Below are 24747 nucleotides of genomic sequence, written 5' to 3'. Positions count from 1 at the left end.
AATAAGTCATCAGTCTACTCTTCAAAGGGTCTTTCACCATTGGTGCACTTTGTAATCCTTCACGGAAAGCCCTTAAGTGGTTGTGAAAATGCTACTTCTTACAAATATTTTGACACATGTGTGTACCTTAAAAACTGGAAAAGCCTGTACTGGAGAAAAACAAGCATTAGAGGTAACAGAGAAGGAATATAGAGTATTCAGATAATACCACAGACCTCAGGACAGAAAATTCTAAGGAATATGCAAGGCTGTCTGAACTAGAGCAACTATTTGCTTTACTTTGGCCTCTGGAGCACAGTAGAACTTCCTGACTGACAAATATGCATTTGATCTTCTCTCTCTCTGGCATGCTCCCACCTTATGTTGTCTACACCAGCATCAGAAAATAAACAGTACCAAGACAAATGCTTTAGTAGAAGTCCTCCATCTTCCATGTTTACATTTTCCCTATTCAGATTAAGCATAAAAGAAGTTAGGCATGGATGTAATGCACACATTCTTAATTAGCCTCCAAACCAGGGAACAAAACTTGGCTCCTTTTATTCATTACACACACAAAGCCAGTTCAGGTAAAGGTTAAAATCTCATTCTGTGACATTTAACCATCTTTGCAAGGCACACTCAGAACAGCTCGAGAAGGGCTGCTGCCCTGTAATGATTTCATAGTTAGTAATACATTCACATATGTGTGTCCACATTTGTGTGTGTGTGTGTATGCAAAATGTTTGTCAATGTATGGAACAGCTACAGCATCATTTTCAACCTTACTTAACAATGCAATTTAGTACAGACAAGTTTCAAGACTGAATTATGTCTCTTCTTGTTCTTATTATGGTTTTAACTGTCAATGTTAGTAAGTCATAAATATGAGAATAATACAATAAGGACGACCACAAACACCCACTTCTGTATTATTTTATTTTTCTTCTATGTTTAAAGTCTCTGCATATCTTCATACATTTCCTTCCTCCTCACTGTCAGACACTGAGGCTTTCAGTTATCTGGATAAAAAGGACTGGCATTCTCTAATTGTAATAGCTTTTTTTTCTGCTTTGAAAGAAATCTGAGGACCAGCTGGAGTTGCGGAAAAAGTCCTAGGTGCTTCTCCTGAGTCAGCTTCCATGTTATGCTATGTATCTGCAGTCAGTCAAAAACAGGGAAAAAAAAGACTTTTAAAAGATGCTGTCATATTCCTAAACATTCTCTCTTTTTCCTTCTCACTGCTTTGTTCACAAACACTTATGCCCATTGGTCACAGAGAATATTAATAATTTGCAATATTCCACTGTATTAGAATCAGCCCCCTTAAGATCAATGGTGGGAAATCTTCCTGAAGAGCTTCCCCTGCCTTTCTTGAACACACACTTACACACTCACACACTCTCACACACACACAGCAGTTCCACAACTAACCTGCATAGTACATCTGCAGATCTGCCATGACCATGCTAAATTCTTTCAAGCACCTAAGGCCCTGTGGTGCCTGAAGGTCATGCTGGAGGTTTGGCTTTCAAGCCATCTAAAAAATACTTTGTTGGCACTGTTTGCTTTAGATATCTAGTTGTCTTGGTTGACACAGAACTGACCACAGACATTTATGTTCAGTAGGCCCTCCCCCCAGGTGCCTTCAATGCACAACCAGGACACACTCTCTACATAGAAAGTTTTTTCTGACCTATAGATAATTTTTGAAATCTACAAAGCAACTTGCTGGAAGTTGCTTCTCAATTCTCTCAATAATCAAGAAAATTATTCTCTCAATAATCAAACAAAATCTAGTACTATTCTAGATTCACTGTAGTGAAACCAAGCAGTTTCCATGCTACCTGAGATGCAATTTGATTTGTATTTTCCAGGTAGCAATGGACACAAGACAAAAAAACCCATAAAACATTCCTTCCTATGCAAAAGCTAAACAAATCTGCCATAATTTAATTTCACTAGGGGACTTTAAAACATAATTTTCTGTCTTCACCTTGGGATTACCTGGAAATAAAAATAGATTAAAATATATCAATAAAGCTTGACATATAAAAACACTGTTCAAATTCAAAGATGACAAAACCATATTTCTACTGCTTCATATCCCATACAATCCTGTTGCCTTCAGAATGCTTGACACTGGTGTGCAAGATTTTGCAGCACATCCTGTGGGAGCACCCTGTAGTAGAAATACAGTGTAGAAATGGTTGCATTTTGCCTGATCTATCTGATATTGCTGATACTTTTGACAGGAATATTTATTAGATGAGGTTAGTAGTACACAAGAGACTCCATTTGATACCTGTAGTTGTCTTCAGGACACTGACCACATGTTGTAGACAGCAGTTAAAAAACATCCACCACATGCAATCACTTGCTACTTTCTGAGAAATTACTACAATCGTTTGAGAATGGGCAAAGAGACAAAGAAAGGGGCCACCATTTAAAAATAGTAAGGATGAGATCATGTCCCACATCAAAAGCACAAAGAGGTGAAATTTTCTGACCCCAAATTACAGGAATAATCTCTTTTCTCTTCACCTCTGCACTATAGTCTAGCTTGACCTGTGACCCCCGAAATCAGCCGGAATTATTATAATTTATTTCATAAGGAGAAGCAATCAAATGTTAAGCATGTCTCTTTTATGGGCATCAGTACTAATGTGGAGGGGAGATTCTCAGCATCTATCATAGTTTTATACAGCAGTTTCATGAAAGACTAGAATGCTCCATCTTAGCTCAGTGAACACTAACTTACTCCACAAGTAGGACCATAGACTCACTACAATTTTGCAATCAGGGGTACTGTCTCCTTAGGGAAACATACCATATAGCTCAGGCAAAGGGTGGCAAAACCTGCTCTGCAATCTCTGGGTATGATTATGCTTGCTAGTTTATACAGTCTTCAAAAAGGTCAGGAGATTCTGACTTAGTTTGGAAACTATCCATTAGCACAGAATGAGAACCCTGTTCTTGCTATACACTAAAAATGAAGAAAATTCCTCCACTATGAACTACACCCACAGTAACATCTGTGTAAAGCAAAAGGAAGTAACTGATATGTTTTCTTCAGATCACAGTGATGCCTGTCATTTTTGCTCCTGAATTCTGGTACCTAAATTAAGTCTCTTAATGATCTTTGCTAAGATGCATTTGCTTTTTACAAGCAATTTATAGTTTCATGAGGTTACTTTGAGTTCAGCTTTATCAGATTATGGAGACTCAGGACTTTGTTGCATCTTTCCACTCCCTGTCAACAACATCCCATAACTACAGATGACTGCCTATTTTCCAACTATAACCACAAGAGAATAAAAGCAGAGGTGACTGGGTGGAGGGCAGCAGAAAAATAAGTCAGGGCACTCATTGAAACGGTGAAACTTTTGGCAAGGTGAACTCTTTAAAAGCCATGCAGCTCCACAAATCTTCTTGAGCCTTTTCTGCATACTTTTCACTGACAGTGCTGAAAAAAAGTGTGATGTGTGGTGAACAGAATCCTAAGGCAAATTAAAAGTTTAGTTAGAAGATAAATTTCTCAGGAAAACATGGAAACTTGGAAAAGTGTCACCAAATCCTAGATCACTATAGATAACAAGAAAGCAGAATCTAAAGCACAAAATCATAAAAGAGAGAGGAGAAACAAGTAGTTACTAAGCTATTAGGGAGAAAGGCTAAGTTAGTTCTTTGTGAGCACCCGAAGCTCTTCATGCTAACAAAAGGAAAAGGATTTTTCGGTGATTTTGAAGTGTCCAAATTTTTGAAATCAACAAGTTCGATATCTAAATTGGCCCACAGTTTTAACCAGCCTTGTATGGAAAAGCAAAAGAGAATAAATATCATTAATTCACTTAATGAGGCAGCCACAATAGTGATGGGGGTCTATGACAGTTTCACTGTCACAGGGCCCCAGCTGCATCAGTGTGGTGGCATGGTATGACTTTAATTCTCACTGCCTTTTAAGTGAACCCACTCATTTTAAACAACGGTTTTTTTTTCATAGCAAATACCTGTTTCATAAGTCTGCCAAGACCAATTGAGAAACTCCACAGTTTTCTTTTGGGAATTAATAACTTTGACATTCATGGACCTCTTTGAAAAAAACAAAGACGTTTGTTATTAAAAAAAAAAAATCGCCTTCCCAACACATAATGTACAGTGTTCCAGAAAAATTCCAAAACCTCAAAAGGACTTCAGATTAGCATGACAATAATGTGGTGGGATCCAACCCCAACTTTTCTGTGTTTTTTAAGCCAATAGAATGTCATGTGTAACATTTAATTGTTCTTTAACTAAATAAATGGAATTACAATTTTCCCTGTAATTTTTCTGAACAAGCTGAGAAATATACCTCATACCTACCCATGCATTCCTGCAATTACTGATGGGGCTGTTGATGGAAGATTAGAATTTGCCGGGTGAGTTGCTGACCAATGAACCTTGCCAGTGTATCCAGGAATATTTGGAGTGCTAAAGGAAACAGTTAAAAGGGGGATGGGGTGGAGAAAGGGTAAATTAAATGAATATAGGCTTGAAATATGACTTATAGATAAGTTCTAGAATGGATACGGTTTATCAAAGATGGGTGGGGTAAAATCTCTTACTAATGAAATGAAAAGTGGTATAATGTATAAACTGCCATAGTTTCTTTAAGGTCAGGGAAAAAACTTTATGATGATCTGAGCCAAAATCTCTGGTTAGACATTGTAAAGGTGAGTTCTTTAGAGAATTTTCTTTTTCTTCAATCTGTTTAGGTTTAATATCTGTATGATATTCATGATTAGAAGCAACACTTAATCACAAAGAATAAATGAAGTTACAGAGTTTACATAGAACACAAAAAGCAAGTAAATATTCTTTAAAAATATGATACAGGTTTAGCTCATATTTAGTTTCCAGCTTCAAATATGAAATTTACATAACAGAATTTAAGCCAACAGGTGTGATTTCTCATGGGCTAAAACATAAATGATTTCCAAAATTAATCCAAAGTTCTCTAAATTTCCCTTAGAATTTATTAAGATGTAGTATTAACAACACTGCTTAGACACAAATTCTAGTGTGAGCACACCACTGAACTGAGACAGTACACACCACATCTTGGAAAATGAAAGCCTTTTGTTAATTCTGATGCTGTTTTGATGTGAAAATCAAAAGCAGAGTTCTTTAAAGACACAGAGTAAAAAACTTCTTGTCTGAAGTAGCACAAAGAAAATTTTGATGACAGTTGTTGCAAGAAGAAGCAGACATGGACAAAATTCAAGAAAAAATAGGTACTAATATAAATTCAGATAAATAATCCATGAGTATTAGAAATAAAACAATGTACCCCCCAATATAGTACCTTTTTTTTCAACTCAAAGTTTATCAGAGAATATCATCAATATTGTTCTGTATTGACATCTCAAAGTAGGACACTGTTGAATTATACAATTACACATAGGACACACATGAATAATGCATATACATCCATACTGCCCATACACATGGAGGAAAAGGCTCAAAACAGGCTGTTTCATCTGCTGAATCAACTAAATATTTGAGATTATACACCTTGCCTCAGTCATTTGGAGGTCTTCACGCCATATAACTAATAGCACTTCCTTCTTTAAAATAATTTCTGAGGTATTCTTTGTTTCTCCTGTACTCTTTGTAAAAATAAACAGTTTCTTTAATTATAAAGTGCATAGAGTTACTAGTATCATGCAGCTGATGAGCTCTTTTTTCACGACAAAGTTCAGCAGAGGATGCAAAAATGGATGGACACATATGAGAGATACAGTTTATCAGACTTTGTGTATCTCTGACTTTTGTAGTGGAAAACTTGACTCTGAAATTCCTCACCAGAACAGCAGAGGTAATGACAAAATGCTGTGTCTACCTACCAGAGTTATAACACAGGACTCTGAGTCAGCTGTATTTGGCATGGGAGCATTGGTGGTGGGTGTTGTAGTCCTTGCACACATAGGTAGCAGAAGGACCACCTAATTCTCCACTCGCTGGGCCATGCTCCAGTCTATGACTCTCCAGAGAAGATGGCTTTGTAGAATTAGTACAGAGGTTTTGTAACACTTGGGGAGTTGTTGCCTATAGGGAATCACTAAGTACTTGGCTGGGCAAGGAACAAATTTATTCTTTGTCTTGACAGCAGCTGTGCAGGGGCAACAAGTGGCTTGAAAACCTTTTACAGTAGCAGAATGCATTTTCAGAATTGGCCAAAATGGGTTGCATTCAAATTTGCTTTTTCATGTCAAAGTAGACAACTGTCAGGCTATGTGGACATTAGGAGACTGTAGAAAATTCTCTCTGTATATCAGGATCCCACCAAGGGACACAATGAATTTTGGGTGGTTGTATCTGTAAGCACATTAATTCATCCAAAACTGAAAATATACATGATACCACTCTGAAAGAATCAGACAAACTGTAAACCCAGTTTTATTATGCTGTTGATGGGCTACCTACCAAGATACATCTGTCACATGTCATGAAATTACAGTGATTTCCTTGGAAGTGTATGAGCATCATAAAGAGAAGTAGATGATAACAAGAAGTCCTATATTTGCTCACAGCATTTTATAAGCCTATTTGAAGTTAAATCACATGATAACTATACAACTGTGAGGAATGTTCTCCTCATGCCTCACAGTTGTATAAATCTGCTCATCTTTGAAACCTGTAAGAGTAGAAGAAAAGACAAAGGCATCATAAATGGACAAAAGTGACCCAAAAGCCAGTCTGAGAAATGACCCAAGATGAAGGCTTGTTCTAGACTGTCTGTTAGAAACAATTGACAGAAGTTGGTACATTCATAATATGTGGGATGAATGTGGATCTGTAAAAGAAGAGAGCTGAACAGGGAGATGCTAAAGGTACCAGGAAAGTAAGCAAGATTTACACTACAGTAAAGCAGTTGCTCTCCTGGGAACCTGCAAAGAAGATGCAAAACTGTGCTGCGGTTATGTAGGTGATAAAGCAGAAGAAACTGAGGTTAAAAAAGTACCCTTTTGTGTTTTTGTGTTTTTTGTTATTTTGGATCATGCTGTCTAGTCCTGTGTGCTTTCTCTGATGAGCTGCTAACCCATGTTGCTGCTGCTGAAGAAAACAACTGAGTGCCAGCCTACCACTGGGCAACACACAAAACTCCTCTGTGGTTATGCTGCCGTCATCAAGCTTGCTCTCTGTAACCATGACATCTTTCTTGGTCATATACTTCCTTGTTATCATCCTAGCATCTCTAAGTCCCAACACAGGCACAAAGATTTTTCAAGTGAATTGTAGTGATTCGGAGTGTCTCTGTGTTGGTGTGCCTCTGCTTTTTATGTCCATAGAATCCTAGAATCACTAAGGTTGGAAAGGACCTCTAAGATCATCAAGTTCACTGTTAACCTAGGACTGCCAAGTCCACCACTAAACCATGTCCCTAAGTGCCACATCTACATGTCTTTCAAATATCTGCAGGGATGGTGACTCCACCACTTCCCTGGGCAGCCATTTTTTCTTGTCTTACTGCTTTTACCTGGGAGAAGACCCTGACTCCCCATCTGGCTTTTGGGTAGATGTAGAGAGGGATAAGGTTCCCCCCTCACCCTTCTTTTCTCCAGGTTAAACAACCCCAGCTTCCTCAGCTGCTCCTCATAAGACTTGGTGCTCCAGACCCTTCACCAGCTTTGTTGCCTTTCTCTGGACAATTCCAGCACCTCAGTGTCCTCTTGTAGTGAGGGGCCCAGAATTGGACAGTGGATTTGAGGTGGAGCTTCACCATCTTGGGATGTCTTTGTAGATTTGTATTTCCTGGCAATGATCAGGAAGATCAGTGTGGACTTAATTTAGTAGGCTCTCCATACTGATATTTAGAGCTATTTGAGATGCCTTAAGCTATCTGAGATAATTCCCTATAACACAGGACTCACAGGGCATACATATAGCTCAGAAGCAGCAGCTGGAAGTGATGGTCTAGAGTGCCACCATGGTATGGGATGCCCAGTTTTGCTATGTAAATTCCACATCACTTGTTTATGTGGGGGTGAAATCTAGATTTCCCCCAAATCAGCTATAATTCTTGAAAACCTTGGATCTAGCACTTCAGCTTGAGCAATGGAGGTATTTAATTTCTTTGTGCAAAAATTCTATCTAGTGAGATACCTGGTAGATTCTTACTGTAACACTTATAAGCAAAGAGTTCCTAACATCTTACTCTTTCTTATAAACACTCCTGTATACATGCAATAGAACTTAGCCACAATATGAAGTCATTATAACTCTTTTGCTTATAGCTATTATAAAATAGGTTTCTCAGATCACACTCACCGTATATAAGGCTCACAAGTGGTTTACACCACAATTTCTCTTCCAGGAAGACTGAAATGTAACACTTTTGTGCCCTTCTACATCCTTTTTGCCTCTGTAATCCTGTATTTTCCAAACAGAACAACCTGTGATGAAAATGTCTCAGGTATGATCCAGTGTCAGGAAATTCATACAATCCCTCATGTTGTGAAAGAATATACCTAAGATTACTTTGGAAGAGAAAACAAAGTGCTTTAATGTAGAGTGGAGAATAAGACTGACAGCATTCTGGATTTCATTTCACACACATCTCTCTCAGCCATCAAAGCAGAATAGGGAATGGGTACTTAAAAATGAGTTTGGGGTTTCTGAAAAGATAAAACCATCAAAATGGTAACTCCCCCAATATTTTGAATCATGTTGAACTGAAAAATTTTGTTTCTACAATTTTAAACAATTTTATTCTGCTTTCAAATTTTTCAGTCCCCCTTTGTAGTATGGGGTAATATTTTTCACACACAATAAAGCATTTCAAACCAGAGATAAAATCTCATTTGGAAAATGCCAAAGTAGGATATTTCAACACACACTTCCCTCCACAACCTCCTGCATGAGTCAAACTGGAGAACCACTAAACAGGCATATATGGGAGACAAGCTGTCATTTTCTGAAGAAAGAATAATTTGTGAGAAAGCTCTACAGCAGCCCTTAGAAATGACTGTGCAAGGTGCAAGACAGCAGAGGGTCCTGTTCCCAGGCAATTGCGGTCTGTGAGGTTTCTGATAACTTGAATTTCCAGGGGGTGCTTGCACACAGTCAGTTGGAAAATGACTGCACTGAAGAAATATGCGAAGCCACTACAGATACACTGATGTGATAGTAGCAATTTGCTCAATGTGCTTGAGAAACCATGAATAAAGGGTAGTTTCAGAGAACATCTTTGTGCAAGAACTGCAGTACTTGAAACACTTAGGACTTTGTCTTCCTAGCAGCTGTGCATTTCCCGTTTCAGTCAAGTGCTTTTGATCAGATCCTGCTGTCTTCTTCACACACACACACACCACCTCTGGCTTTGAACAGGTCACTTCAGCCTTGTCCCTCTGCACATGTCAGAGATCAATATTGTAACCTGCTTTACCAGTGTTCTGGCGTTAGTTGATGTTTCTAAAGTGCTACTACGTAACTAACACTTGGTGAGCATGCACATGCATTGTGTAAGCACTGCCCTCTACTGTGGATTAGGAGTGCTGAGGAATGAGTAGAAAGTTTTGAAAAGCTGATGACTGCCACATTATTTTACTTAATTGAGGAGGCAGAGGCTTTTACTGTGGAACAAGAAAACACAATCACCGTCCTAACTGCTTTTGTCAAATGTCAAGAGGCAGATTCCAATAGCTGCTGCCGTGAATCAGAAAGCTGTTGTGTTGTAACACTAAAGACACGTGAAAGAGAAAAGCACAAGTCAGATATAGGAAATAAACCTGGATTCATATGAACTCTTGCTGCATATGCAGGAATGCACTGAATATGCTGCACTATTACTGAATTAAGTTCTGCAGCTCACTAAAGGTGTAAGGGAGCTCCAACAATACCAGGGAGAAGAGTTATTTGTGCCTGTCAGATCAGAGCCCAGCCCCTGAATGCTACAGAGGAAATCCCCATAACCAGCGTGGGAGGCTTTTTTTCCATTGACCCTTAAAACACCTGCAGAATCTAAAATACCACATAGAGCATAACCTTCTTTCAGTAGCTGATTGGGGAAGAAGTCAACAGAGGGAAAAAGCTGGTGCTAGGGGTGAAGTGGAATTATACAAAATAAAATATACCTATAAAGATTTTTAAGAAAAAAGGAAGAGTGGATGAATGTTAAAACCCCATATTATCCAATAAAAGCAGTTTCTCTACAGATTTCAAAATTGCTGAGTTTGAAATGCACTTCTAAATAAGAAAGACAATATTTCAAAGTATTGTTAATAACAAGAAAAAATTCATTACTTATTTTCACTTTTTAATAGCATGGCACCTCTCAAAAAATGCTGAGAGAATTTATCAGTCTGAGCCTTCCTGGAAGCTGTAGCTCTGCTGGAAAATGTCCTCTGAAAACACAATGTTTTTCCAGTATTTGGACTGTCCTCCTCTTCCTTGGTACATATGTGGGTTGGAGCAGCAGTTAAACACAGGAGATCAGATTGTGGTGTTTGTGGCCAGATTTTCGCAGGAGCTCAGCGATCAACGTGCACTCAGAATGTGAGCTCTTTCAGAATTCTGGTTTTCTTGTGTGGTTGCTGAGCTATTTTTGAAAGCCTGGCTAGCTGCACAAAACAGGCTCATTTAGCACTCAGTTGCTTGCCTTCCTAATATATAGGCAGTTATATGACATATTAAGCTACATGCTGTATTCATCTTTCACAAATAAATGAATATTATAATGAAATCATTAACAATCAAACCACTAAGAAAAAAGCAAAAATAACCAAGAAAAACAGACATAATCAATTCAGAATTTAAAGTCTTGTGAAAGAAATCCCAGAGGTCTCAGTTCTGCAAAATATGTGAACATATTTTTATTAGATTCTCAATCCCATCCCTGTTCAGGAAATCTTGTTAAGCAGATACCTTTAACTCACTGATTCCAATGGAATTTACACTTTATGGGTTTGAAAAAATAAGATTGCAAATATGAGAGAGTTTACAATTGGCAGACAAGTAGAGAAGGTAAGGGGAAAAATGGAGAGAAAGAAAGTATGCACAAAAAATTGGTACATTTCAAAATACCACAAAAGCCACTTGAGCCACCGGGCAACTGTTAGCCAGTGCACATAAAATAATCACACAAGTAACACATTGAAAATACAAAAAAGCTCAATGCATTCAACTTGGGGCCTCATTCATTACTGGGATAAAAAGATAAGTGTCAAGCCTACACCATGTATGTTCTGACAATGTGGTCCACCCAATGAAGCACTGAGCTGCACAACAACATTTTAAGTTGTATAAAAACATTTATGGGTTTTTTGTTGAAAGACAACTGCATCAGAGAGAGATTTTCAGATTGCTCTTCCACAAGATTCGTAATTTTTTGATTGTCATTTTTTTAAAAAAAAACTTATTTCTATGTTACCCTCAGCAAAGAAATGGTAGAAGATTCCAGCTTTTAGGCATACATTGCAACATATCTGGAATGAAAAAGAGCAACAAGTTAATTTTAAAGCAAATTCAGGAGTGCACATACAAACCATGGATATTAAGAACGATGCTGCATTCCAGGACTGGAACAGACCTCCAGAGACTATGCCATCCATGACTTTCCCCAAAGGCAGGTTTTAGCGAAATCTGGAGGAGAATGAGAAGAACTGAATTATGATACAGGATTTTTGGTCAAGTGCAAAGATGTATAGTCTGACCCAAATAGCACATCCATATCTCTCTTTGAGCACTCTTTGGGCAATTTTCACTGATTATTCTAGACTGCCAGATTACACACACAGTTATTAATAAGTTCGTATTCATAAATTAGCACTTTTAGATGAATCACAAGATTTATGATATGGTTTTTCACATGTACTGAAAGCTCCCACTGTTATTCCACATCTGAACCACTGAGAAAAGATGGATAACACATGATTATGATTCCTAAATTTTCATTGTTATTTCAGCCTAATTTTTAAGAACTATTATCATCACTTTGTCCCAATAAATAATATACAAAACAAAGTTTGAGCACAGCACTATTTTAAAAGCCTAAAGATAAGAGTTCAGTTTAAAAAATAGCACATGCCTGGGTTCAGGATATGTGAAGTTCCATTCCTAACTGTGCTAGAGATTCCCAGTGGGAATTTGGTGAATGACCTTATCACATTGCACCTGGATTTACATTTGTAAAACTTCCAAGTTGCATGGTAAGGACATAAGAATATTATCTAGAGTGCTGGATATATGCACAGCAGCTCTTCACACCACTGATCTAGTATCAGCGGCTTTTAGGCTCAGCTACAGCACAGGTCAGGACTTTCATCTTTTTTCTAATTCCTTAAGAAAAAAAGAAGAAAAACAGAAGATGGTTTCCTGTTCTGCCAAAAGGAAGAGAGGGTGGGTGCAAGGCTAACATAAAAAAACATGCCCAGGTTCACCACTCTTCCTGTTTGTCTCTGCAGCTACATGACAGATGACTCTCAGTTACTTTCAGCCTTGCTAATAATTTGAATGGCAACCACTTTCTTGCATGGTTTGGGGAAGAACAGTGTCTCACTCTGGAGTTATGCCCAGGCACTGATGCTGTTGCCCAAGTGCTGCAAGCAGGAAGTGCTGCTGCTACTCTGTGAGAGTGAAAGTGGCTATTTACTAAGAGAGCTTTACACTTTATATTTACAAATCCTGTTTAAGTTTCTCAAGCCAAAGTATGTATCTGACTTTTCAAGGATTTTGGTCGAGCTTAATGGCCTTTGCGCATCTTTCCAAAATTACTGGCAAACACATGAAGTGAGAAAAACAAATTATAGGCAAAGTTTTGTGCCTTCTAACTTTCATCTGCTCAAAATCATAGCAATCTTGATGTCTGACAGTCATGGACAGATAATAGGTGTGAAAAACTTAATAAAATTTTCCAGGTGGCATTGAGTTTTTCATAACTGAGTTTTTTTGACTTTTGAGATGTCAGAATCTCTTAAATCCTAGAGATCTTGGTCTCCCCGTGGTCAGAAATCAATGAAATCCATAGTCTCAGTATAAACCAGAAAACCAGAAAAATGAGATGCAGCATTCCAGAGAAGGCAATACAGAAGCAGTTACAAGCTCAAACTTACAAATCCTCCATGATACCATGTGATGCAAATAGTCCCAGATAAGATGTCTGCCTGCAGCAGAGTGCACACATCTGCTTCTCTTCTTCAAAGCTCTACCATAAGAGCAGTACAACCTAGCAGAACTAAGGGTTAACAACTCTAGAATTCCACTGCAACTCAGGCATGTCTGTTCAGCACTATGTTTATTCTGCATGCGCTGTATTTTGAAAGTACATTCATTTCTCAATAATCATTTTATACTATTTCTGTTATAATTCAAGCAGAAGAGTTAGATGCAGGCTCTGAGAAACCAGATGACTTGTGCAGAAGGTGAGATAAAATAAGCAGAATGATGCATTATGTCATAAAAGCTTGGGATTAATAGGCATGTTTGCAGTAATATGGGTCAAATGTGATGACCTTAAAATGATTAGCACCTCACTTTTCCTGCGAACCTGCTGCTGTGGGAAGAATGATGTGCTGTTCCCCACACAGGTAACAGCATGTGATGCACTGCTGAAGGATATGCATTCACCCTGAAACAGATGTAAGGAACATAAATGAACAGATCTAAGTTGTAGCTCAGACATTCCAGCTACTCACAAGGTAGCTCCCAACAACCAGGAGTGTTTAGCACGCACTCTGACATGAGTAACACCCAACATCAAGTTTTTCTTCACAACAGAGAGGACAATATTTCTACAGTTTCTGATACTCTGCTTTACCCAGTGAAGTATCCTTTCTGTACTTTCCTCACAAATGTGGACTGAGGAAGACTATTCCAAGGACACACAGGAAAGGCTGATGCAAAGAGAAATTCTGTTCAAGGAAAAAGAACAGTCTAGTTCCTCTTTTGTTTTATTATTTTAATTCTTATCATTAAGCTGTTACTTTTACCATTTTCCTTTCTCAAAAATTTGCAAATAAGCACTTAATATTAGCTCAAGCTGCTAAGGAAACTTTTAGGAATGGTTTAAAGTGAAAACCTTCAAAGTTAATGATCTAGCTAAAACTACAGTTTTCCAATAGCATTCAGGGAGCTTTTGAACATTCAAAGGCCATCTAGTGACTAAAGTTAACAATCATACACTTTTGACATGGCAATATTTAAATCATACTACTCATCAAACATGCAAAAGATCATTAATACTAAAGAACAGGAAATATTTGAAGTACGAAAGTATGGTATAGTTTGAAAATATATGTTTCCATTCTTTTCACCCAAGATCAGATTTTCAACAGTTTTTTCCCTTTTCCCAAATAACAAGGGCTCAAGAGGCAGTATCAAAATCATGCTAAGAAGTGAAACATAGTGTGCAGTGCTTGTGTAGTAAAGCTTTGAAGTTTGCACATGGTTAAGTGGGATTAAGTCTACACCAGCACTGTCTTCAAAATTTACAGCACCAACGCAGCAGATAGAAAGTAAATCAAAGATATGTACATTATTCATAAGACATCTGCTGGAGGCAGCTGAACCATACACTGCATGCTCAAAAATTCTAGTTATTTATTAAAATGGTCCACAAGAATAAAACAGAGATGAATGGCCCTATGTGCTTGGCATATCCCAAGATGAAAACAATAATCTGCTGAACTTGCAGCACATAACAAATGAAGGTCTAATTCATATGTGCAGAGATGCTTGGGAGAAATGGAAGCAAGATAGAAATGTATCATGTCTCATCCTTTTGGTTATTCTTATGATCAGAGTTGGATAATTGTACGAAGTAGATATAAGACATTCTGATTTCTGGTTTACAGGTAAAAAGTTGGAGGTACCCACAAGCAAAGGAGACTTAGTATACACTCTCTTTTGGCACCAGAAAATGCCTTAAGATTAAATAACATAGTCCAGCTACAATTTGTGCTTCAGAAAATGAGAGGGACTGCTTGGGCTTAATCAAAAATGAAAAAGTTAAAACAACCCAGGGACACTGTACTTACATATACAAAGGAATATGACAGGTTTGAGAGTGTTGGCTTACACTTTTAAAGACAAAATTGATCAACCACTTTTTTTTTTCAGCAGACAGAACATTCTGATAGAATATTTATGAGGTCCCACAGGACAGGTGGTGACAAGTCAAAGTTTTGCACTTGGAATAATGCAGTGCTCATTTGAATTTGGTAAAAGACCATGGCAAATGATTAGTTTGGCATATATGCTAAATGAATCAGCTCAGCAGGCAGAATCTTATCTTTTAGCCTCTTCTGATACTAGGACTTCAGTAAATTACCTAGGAAAATATAAGTAAGTTTTCATTAAAAATTAACTACCTCCTTTCTAACAACACTTATTTCATTGAGTTCTTGAGAACACAGGAAAATTTAACATCCGATCTGAATTTCTCTTAGTCTGTCCCTGCAAGCAATTTTCACTGTCCACAGCTATATTCATTTGAAAGAGCGTCATTCAAGAAGCCATGACAGCATTATCTATCTATCTATCTATCTATCTATCTATCTATCTATCTATCTATCTATCTATCTATCTATCTATCTATCTATCTATCTATCTATCTATCTGTCTATCATGCTTTTCTTTCACCCTGCTGAGGTACCTGTCTCTCCCTGTGCAAACTTTCTGGTTCATAGTCAAGAAAGGAGACATGTTCTTATTTTTCCATGATACTTCAACCAACTTTTTTTTCTTTGTCTCAACTTAGCTATTATTTAACCCCTTTTAAGACTTGTATGACCTTTTACTGGACTCATTTAAATGCTTCACTCTGAGATAGATTTCAATAGGTGAAATACAGAGAAAGTAAAAGACACCAATACAGAAGTGATTGTTTTGGACAGATAGCAAAAAAAAAACTCCTTGAGTTTGTGCGTGGGTATGATTACCATGGTGTTTTCATAAATGTCATGTTTTAATGCAAACATCAGATGTATGAAATCATGACAATCATTCTCTTTGCAGGTTTCTTCTGTTCTGCTTTTTATATTTAACTCTCTCACGGGAGAAGCATGCAGAATATATTTTTGATATAGGTAGTAACTGAATATATTAAATTCTCTAGTTACAGAATGCTGCTGAACTTAATCTTCTGAGATATTTAACTGTCCACAGACTTCGTAAAAGGGCTGTTCAGACAATTCCAATATTCACAAAACCTGAAATTTAAAAATCACCTGATATCTGTGGAGAGGTAAAAGATTTGTTTGAAATCTGTTCCAGAAGCCTCCAACAACCTAAAATCATTATTGCATGCTTCTTGTATGCAACATTAGCTAATTAATCTGACTTAATAGTTTTTTCAGTCAACAATTAAGGGAGAGCATCATTCCTATCAAACAATTTTTCACCAATATACTTGTACTCTGTTTTGACATTCTGCATGCATTTCTTCTGTCTCAATTTACAAGGAGGGCCAGGGAAGAAACATGAAACATGAAATAATATGAGGCAGTTTCTGGCATGTGATAGTGACCTTTAATGCACACTCGAGATTGTTTTTTGAAAATGCATGAAAACATTTTTGTGGGTTTATGTGTATGACCTACACAAAATTTAGGCTTCCTTTCATTAGCAAATCTACAGTTAGGAAGAAATTGATCACTGAATTGGCTTATCTTAGGTTTGGGATTGTATCTCCTTTTTTTGAAACACTTTGGGAAACAGGATTAGCCAACATCTCCTCTGTTGATTTTGGAAGTTGCATTTTGGAAGAAAACATATTATCCCAAGGACCTCCTTTGTAAGCTCCAGATCAACAATTTTTAAAAAAAATTAGAGAAAAAGTTCCCATACTATTATTAATGAATGACATTGGTAGATATATAATAAAGACTATGTGATGTTGATGTAGAAATTAGCAAAAGTATAGACTTCTTTTTTAATGGGAAATTAAAAGCCTGTTGTTACATGCTACCTGCTGGTTACTGCACAGTTTCACAGGATTATCCTTTTAAAATGGTTTCACTCTTTAAGTGAAAGAGGTAGCTTCTCCTCCAATAAGCTTATAGTGGAGAAGGGATTTATTTTGTCTGAATTTGTATAATCAGTTAAGTGAGAGGAGACATAAGTAGGGACTGGACACTAGGCCCCTGACATGCACTGAAGACAGATGTACAGCATGCCCTTTGGGAAACCAGTTTCTCTTCACTGTCTACAGGAGAAGAGGAGATGAAAGGCACAGACTGGATACAAGCTTCTAGATAACTAAAATTCATGAGATTAATCCTATGCTAAATGCCATTAAACAGCAGAAATTCTGATTGCTAGAAAAATTTTTTGTAGTCTTAAATGTTCTGCTACCTAAAGATGCTTAGTAGCAAAAAGAAGATGAAAAATTGAAGCAAAGCAAAAGTAAAGACTGTTTTAGAAAGAAATGGTAGTTCACTGCTAGTATTTGACTTGTAGACACTGGGCACTGTTTTTGACCCCTTATATTTTAAAATCAGGAGTACTGGCTTTAGTGGGCCCAACAGTTAATTCCAAATAAAAGATTTTCAAATAACTCTTCCAAATTCTTTAGCTTGAGTCTTTGTTTAATTATTCTATTTTTCTTTATATATGGAAGATCAACATAACCTATTACCCTTACTTCTTGTCTCAGTCATTTGAAAGAAATGGCTACAAATGACTCCCTGAAAACTACGCGTAACTAAGCATAAATCCCACCAGTTTATATTGGAGAGGACATGAACGGCAAAATAAGCAACAGAAAAAACCCTAAGCTGTTGAATTAACAAAGAATCATTCTGCCATCGGGCAAGTGAAAAACAAATGCAAAGTGAAATATGTAACTGCAGGCATGATAATCTAACCCTTAGTGTGTTGTAACCCTGTACCCAAGATGTGTTAAGAATGATATGTCCCTTAATTCCTGTGACCCCTGTAAATTTATGACCCCTCTGTTATCCTATTGGCAGGAATACAAGTTTCCCCTCCCCTTTCCTAACCCTAGAAAAGACCCCAGACTTTGGGAAACTTCCTCTTTCCCCCCTGGAAGCCATGAAGAAACAAACCAAGGAAACCCCCGGGAGAAAGAGCCTCTTTGTATCTTTTATCCTGTTCATGTTACCCATCCCAGGCTTGCCTTGTTACAGAATTGCCAGAGAGCAGGGAAGCATGGGATGCGGCAGCATTAGTGATATCACAGTTGTTTTAGTCAATGGTACTCAGCCTTTGAGAAATTATTTCAAGTATTTAACATTATTTCGTGATGATGTATTAGCTTATTAGGCAGTATGCTATTACACATTTCATTGTTTTTTCGGTATTTAATAGCATAGATATTTTTGAGTATGCTGGAGGCCATTTTTTACAGAATCACAGAATAATCTGAGTTTGAAGGGACCCTCACTGAATCCAATTCATAGCCCTATAAAGTACCATACCCAAGAATCACTCTGTGTGCCTGAAAGCATTGTCCAAATGCTTCTTGAAGTCTGCTAGGCTGGTGCTGTGACCACTTCCCTGGGGAGCCTATTCCAATGCCCAAACACTCTCTGGGTGAAGAACCTTTTTTAATATCCAGCCTAAACCTCCCCTGATGCAACTCCAGCCCATTCCCTCAGGTCCTGTCACTGTCACCACAGAGCAGAGATCAGTGCCTGCCCCCCTCTTCCCCTCACAGGAAGGTGTAACTGCAATGAGGTCTCACCTCAGGTTCCTCCAGGTTGAACAGACCAAGTGACCTCAGCTGCTTCTCATTCAGCTTCTCCTCAAGGCCCTTCTCCATCTTTCCTGCCCTCCTTTGGACACTCTCTAACAGCTGAATGTCTTTTTTATATTGCACCTGCCCCCGGCACTGGAGGTAAGGCTTCCCCAGCTCAGAGCAGAGCAGGACAATCCCCTCCCTTGCCCAGCTGTGATGCTGTGCCTGATGTCCCCCAGGACAGGGCTGGCTCTCCTGGCTGCCAGGGCACTGCTGGCTCAGGGTCAACTTGCCATGGACCAGGACCCTCAGGTCCCCTTCAACGGCACTGCTTACCAGCATCTTGTACAACCAGAATGCAGACTCCATCATTTCCTTAATTTGGCTGGTGATTGTCCAGAAATATAATTTGTCAAGGTTTGAGTGTCCATAAATAGTTCATTTGTTGTTTTTCAATTGCACATTTCTTTTCGCTTCATTATACACTTTGTTGCCTCTGATTAAACTTTCTTCTTTCTATTTCTAAAGGCAGTCAAAAGTTTTAACTTACTAACTACCTAAGTACTGCCTAAGGTAATTTTCTATCAATATTTGAAATGTAGAGGAGGTTGCAATTCTACTTTGAGATACCTCTCATTCAATGTGCTGTTTAATACTGCATTACTCCTGGATGATTACTCTGGAGAAAATGCTTATTGCTTCAGCTGAGGAACCACTGGGAAAGGAACTCTTCCTATACAAAGGCCACAGGGAAATTAATATGATATGACCATGACTATTTCAGTAATTTCTGCATGAAATTCTTCAGCTGAGACTCTTAAAGAAACAGTAGAAGAAAAATGAGATCTTCGCATGGATAAATAATTGGCTAGAAGATCATAGATAAAAGGAAGGGATAGAGATCACTGGTAGAGACATCTTCCGATAACCCTTCTGGGCCTAGGACATTTTTGGCTAACATATTCACAAATTAGCTCTAAGTAGGCAGTTGGAATGTGATGTGCTCAAAAAGCAAATGTATATATTAATGAAGACAAATCTGTGAATCCATGATGATTAACTAAAACACACAATCTCCTGGTCATGAATCCTTGATCAAGAAATCATCACAAAATAGGAAAATATTTGGGAGAAGGATGATGACTGTACTAGCTATCCACAGTCTTGGATGAAATGCTGTACTACATGGGCTTTTGGAGAAATAAAAAAATCTATTAGCAGCATGAGTAAACTACTTATTTATTCAAAAAATTGTTGCTACCAAGTCTATAAGTTAACTCTATAGTATTTCCTATATCCCATTTCCCAGCTTTGGAGAAAATTGTGTTTTCAGATATGTTAGCTTCCAGAAGGGGCAAGAAATCATCTCTGCTCTTTATCAGACCTGTCAGATAACCTCATTCATTCTGCAATTCCCATAACCTCTGTGTTAAAGCCTCCAAAAAGAATAATATTTACAAACTGGGCAGGAGAACTTCACCACCTGGTCCCCAGTAAAAATACACCTTTATGGTCAAATTCTGAGGTCATCCTCTTCCTAACCACTGCAAAGAAAACTTAATACCACAGAGAAAAGGGTAGAAAATTCTATTGTCATATGAGTGAGAGAAGGGGACTCTACAGGCAAATTCTCAAGGCCTGGTCTTCTAGCACAGAGCACTTCCCCTATATGGACTGAGAATACATGGACAATATCTCCTTAGCTGTTGTCCTTTCTCTGATTCTTCAGTCTTAGAATGACCTTCTTCATCAGCTTCTCACATTTGCTTTGCTGATGCCGAGCTTCACAGAGTTTGCTTTACCCAGCTGATGAAAAAACTGCAAGAGAAGTTCAAAGTCGTGGACTGCCAAAGCCATAGTGCTTCTCACAATAGAAAAGCTTCTGTCTGCTGCAGATGTTTTATATACCACAGCTCATTTGTCTCAAAGGCTGCTTCTGTCTCTTTTTTTTACATTCATCCCAGACACAGTGGAGAAAGTGACTAAAATTTGCTTGCAAAATGCCTGACTGATCTCTCTTTCAGCACAACTTCCCCAAATGACTTAGCTGTGGAATGTCTTGGGACTGGTATCTAGAGGGGTTAGTAACTTACATCACATGCCTGGGGGCTGATAGATGGGCTTTGAATCATACAGCTAAAATCTAGAATTTGTTTATGCAGTCTAATTTAAAATAGTATCTAAAAACTTGTCTACTTTATATATCAATACGCGTTTGTAGTTAATAACTAAGCATCACAGGAAAACTTGCAAATGAATACGAGGTTGGGAAGAATACGTACACCACTTCCTTAAGAAATTTATTCTGCTCTGTATCTGTTTCGAGGTTTGTCCCTGAGTTCAGTTTGAGTTTTTAGGACAACTTCAGCAGGATCAGCATTTTAGTCTAACAATGAACTTCCCCGAACAAAATAACATCACAAAGCTACCAGACAGTTTCTATCTGCTTCCTGAACTACTGTCCATTTCAGAGCACTTGCTTGACTGTAACCCAGATTACTGCCTTGATGGCATTCAGTTTCAGATTTTGTCTGTGTTCATTTCAGGTGTGTCTGTACGTGCCAGAGTATGTGTCTCTCTGCCTACTTTTCTTTGCATTGGAAAAATTAATGGGCAGATAAAATTGCTTATCTCAAATCTTCTTTCCCCTTCACTTTTCCAGAGGCTTGCAGGAAAAAGCAGCTGAACATTTCTGACTGATGTCTGAGATCTAATTTTCATATGTAAATGAGGACAACTGTAAATGAGAAATAAGAGTGAAAATTACATGGTATGGGCAAGGGGAAAAAAAAAAGGAAAATTATGCAGTTTATTTTTTATCCCTTGTGGTTTCTTGGGCTCCTTACTGTTCTTTTATATGGCTGCAGTTAGCAAGAAGTGATTTAAAATGCAAAGTTTGAAGACAGAAACCAGGAACCAAAACCCCTGCCAGAATTTATGGCACTTAAGAGAATTTTTGGTGACAATAACATGTATAAACTATTGCTAACTGTGCAGTGACTGCACTACTTCATACCAAAATGAAAGTAGGAGTTTATTTACATTTCTGTATCATGTTCTAAGAAATGCCTCCCCTTGTCTATGAGCATGTAGCGTGAGATACCATAAAATTTTGTTCTAGCTGTAATGAGCATTTCTCTATGAAAGTCACTGAAATTAACTTCAAACATATTGCTTATTGTTAAATATGTCTATCCTTATAAGCCCTGGGCAGGTATTTCTGCTTTCCACAGTTTTTACCAGAAAATTCTGAAACCATCAAGCCAATTTTACTTTATGTTATAAGGAGTGAATTTCCATTTTGGTGTTACAATCACAACAAAATCATCAGACTCAAATTTATGTGTAAAACACTGACATAAAATAAGAGGATGATGTGGTACTTTGACCAATATGTGATGGCAGTCCTCAAGAACTTCTATTCTCTGATCAACCAGACACAGGAACAGGTCTTTAAATGTGCTGCATGGCAGCTTGTCAGGTAACACTAAAATACGGAGACATATCCAGGGGATTTCCTGACTTTGGAGTGATTTGGGATTCTTGATTTTCATTGAAGTAGGTGTTCATTAGAACAATGGTAAATAGCTTCACATTTTACATAAATAGGTTTTAAAAAACCCGTTGATTACCTTCAAAGTGGTTTTGGGTTTTCTAGCATTAGAATTCTCATTAGAATTTGCTGACTGGTACCTCTTTGCTACAGCAGGAACAATGAATCATACATTCTACTGCAGTTGTTATACTCAGTTCAAATACCCAGAAAAAATGTATTTTATAAGATTATTCCTTTAGAACCCCGGGGAATGGAGTTCAGAAACTCATTCTATTTATTTGTTAAGCACCACCAGTTTCTTCAGTCTTCGGTGATTAAAAAAAAAATGGTTTACTTTACCTCTGACTCATACTTTGGACTTCTACCTTCTGTCCTGGGTGGTTTGCTCCAGGAGGTCTCCTGTGGTCAGGCTGGGCTCTCACCTGTGGTGGGGATGCTGGTGAGGTTTCCTATCTCTCTATCTGCCAGGGATTCAATAACTCTTCCAACACTGGGCTGCTACTCAGCACCTGCTGCTGGACTCACAAAACCTGAGCAGGGATCTATTAAAGGCATAACATCCTGGTCTGGAAATAAAGGGTAATTTGCCCCTACTGGAGGGGTGAATAGGTAGAATTTAAGGAAATAATTACTGTTTTCTCTTCAAAACTGGTAAAACCATGATTGCTCTCAAGACCCCTCATAACAGGCATACACACCTTGGGCAACAGACTTGGATGCCAATGGTGATCACCTTGTAAACTGGTTCCTCTGACAAGGCAGTGGAAGACTTTTCAAAGGCACTTGCCTGCCTTTCAGGTCCATCAGAAAACAGTCATGCTCTTCTACTGTCCTTGTGAGTCACTGAATTTTAAAGATGCAACTTATTCCTGGTTTTCCAAGATTCTGAAGTTCCAGCCAATAAACCACAGTAAAAAGTAGAAGTCATTCTCCAGAAAAAACAGTTCATAGAAGAGCATGGCAGTGTTTAAATACTGAATTCTCTCCTGAAAAAAGATTTATGAAGTATGATACACAAAGAACAGGGCCATGACACGCTCAGATTTTTTCTGTTGCTTGGTAATGATGGAAAGCACCTCTTAATGAAATCTCTCCTGGTGTGAAACTTAGTTCATGCCTACCACTGTAATGTAATCCTTCAAGGCGACACACATAACAAATTGTAGTGACAGCTGAGAATATTTTATGTGCAGTATGGGCACCGTAAGGCTACGCCAACACTCTGAAAACACAGAACTCTGTCTGATACATCTTGTGTCCACTTTCAATCATAACTCTACATTTACTTGAAACTTCCAAAATTTTAATTCTGCCAGTAACAAGCCTTTAAAATGCCAAACTGGTGTGTGTATTTACTGACTTTCAATAATTTCCATCTCAGACATAATCAGTTTCACACCAGAAGTGACACTCAGTAGTGCAAATTGGCTTTTTCCTCCCTACCTTCTTACCTCCTCCTGGAAAGCTTTAGAAAGAGATGACAGGAGAGGTAAAGACATGGGACCCAGGTAAGGCCCAGGATGGAAGACATCACCAGGATGACTCTTGTTTTATTGCATTCATCTTGTAGAATGAAATGCAATTTAAACTGTCTTGGATTTTATTGACAGGGATTCTATCCTGTTTATCCTGGTAAGTGAATTTGCCAAGGAAAGCTGAATTATTTCTACTGTCAACACTCTGAAGTGATCCATGCCTAAAGAAGCACATGGATGGATTGGTTTTGTGTCCATGCTAGTTCTCTCTGCCACATTTGCCTTTTACTTTTCTTCAGGATTCCTATGAATCATTCTTGATTCTTTGACATAAACAACTGCTTTCATTCTCTAGAAAAGTAACTATACACCAAATCTTCCAATAAAATGATATTTTTCTGTCAGACTTTATTTGCTTCCCAGTGAATTCCTTGTGTCTCACCCCTCTTCCCTTCCCTCTTTCAGAAAATCCCTCCTCTACTGCAGCACAAATTCTAAATACTCAAATGCCACAGGAGCATGCAAATGCCCTCGGATTGCAGACACTTAAATTGTCTTTTTGTAGCCTGCAGTGAAGATGGAGCAGCAGTGCTATGGACGCCCACAACAGTGTCTGGTTTATCTTTGACTCTGCAGCCAGAACTTCCTTGGTCTGCATTTTTTTGAGGAAGAACTGCAGTGAGCATGGGGCCGGTTCAGAGGAGCATCCTGGAGCGGGGATGGCTTGGGATTAGTTCACTAAACCCAGCGGCTGGAGGATTTCAGATGGCACCAGCGGCAGCACCAGCAGCAGCAGATGTTTCCCCGGGGTTTGAGGATGTGAAAGCCTCTGCTCCCGTCCCCTCCCTTGCCTGCTTTCGCCAGAGGTGCAGGCGCAGAGCTGGGCTCTGTGGCTGGGAAAGCCCCAGGGCAGCTCCAGGGGAGGACCATGTGCACTGAGGTGCCGGGCAAGGAGCGGGGCCATCTCCTGGCCCATCCTCCTCATCCTTATCCTCATCCTCATCCCCATCCCCATCCTCATCCTCATCCTCATCCTCATCCTCATCCTCATCCTCATCCTC

The 24747-nt window shown here is 38.5% G+C and overlaps 1 protein-coding gene across 1 annotated transcript; it reads right to left on the bottom strand.

Annotated features, from left to right (window-relative positions):
• Window positions 1-4199: 4199 nt before the first annotated feature.
• Window positions 4200-23710, bottom strand: SPATA48 (spermatogenesis associated 48). The gene is given in 12 exon segments (XM_033058718.1): window positions 4200-4449; window positions 14363-14467; window positions 14997-15088; window positions 16185-16246; window positions 16619-16661; window positions 16664-16755; window positions 18520-18536; window positions 22634-22670; window positions 22673-22849; window positions 22852-22944; window positions 22947-23002; window positions 23655-23710. Coding segments are annotated over 12 exon segments (942 nt in total). The 3' UTR covers window positions 4200-4337.
• Window positions 23711-24747: the final 1037 nt, after the last annotated feature.

This window comes from Catharus ustulatus, chromosome 1 (genome assembly GCF_009819885.2).
Source record: "Catharus ustulatus isolate bCatUst1 chromosome 1, bCatUst1.pri.v2, whole genome shotgun sequence".
Taxonomy (NCBI): Eukaryota; Metazoa; Chordata; class Aves; order Passeriformes; family Turdidae; genus Catharus; species Catharus ustulatus.
Note: the sequence above shows the minus strand (reverse complement) of the source record. Positions and strands in the feature narration are given on the sequence as shown.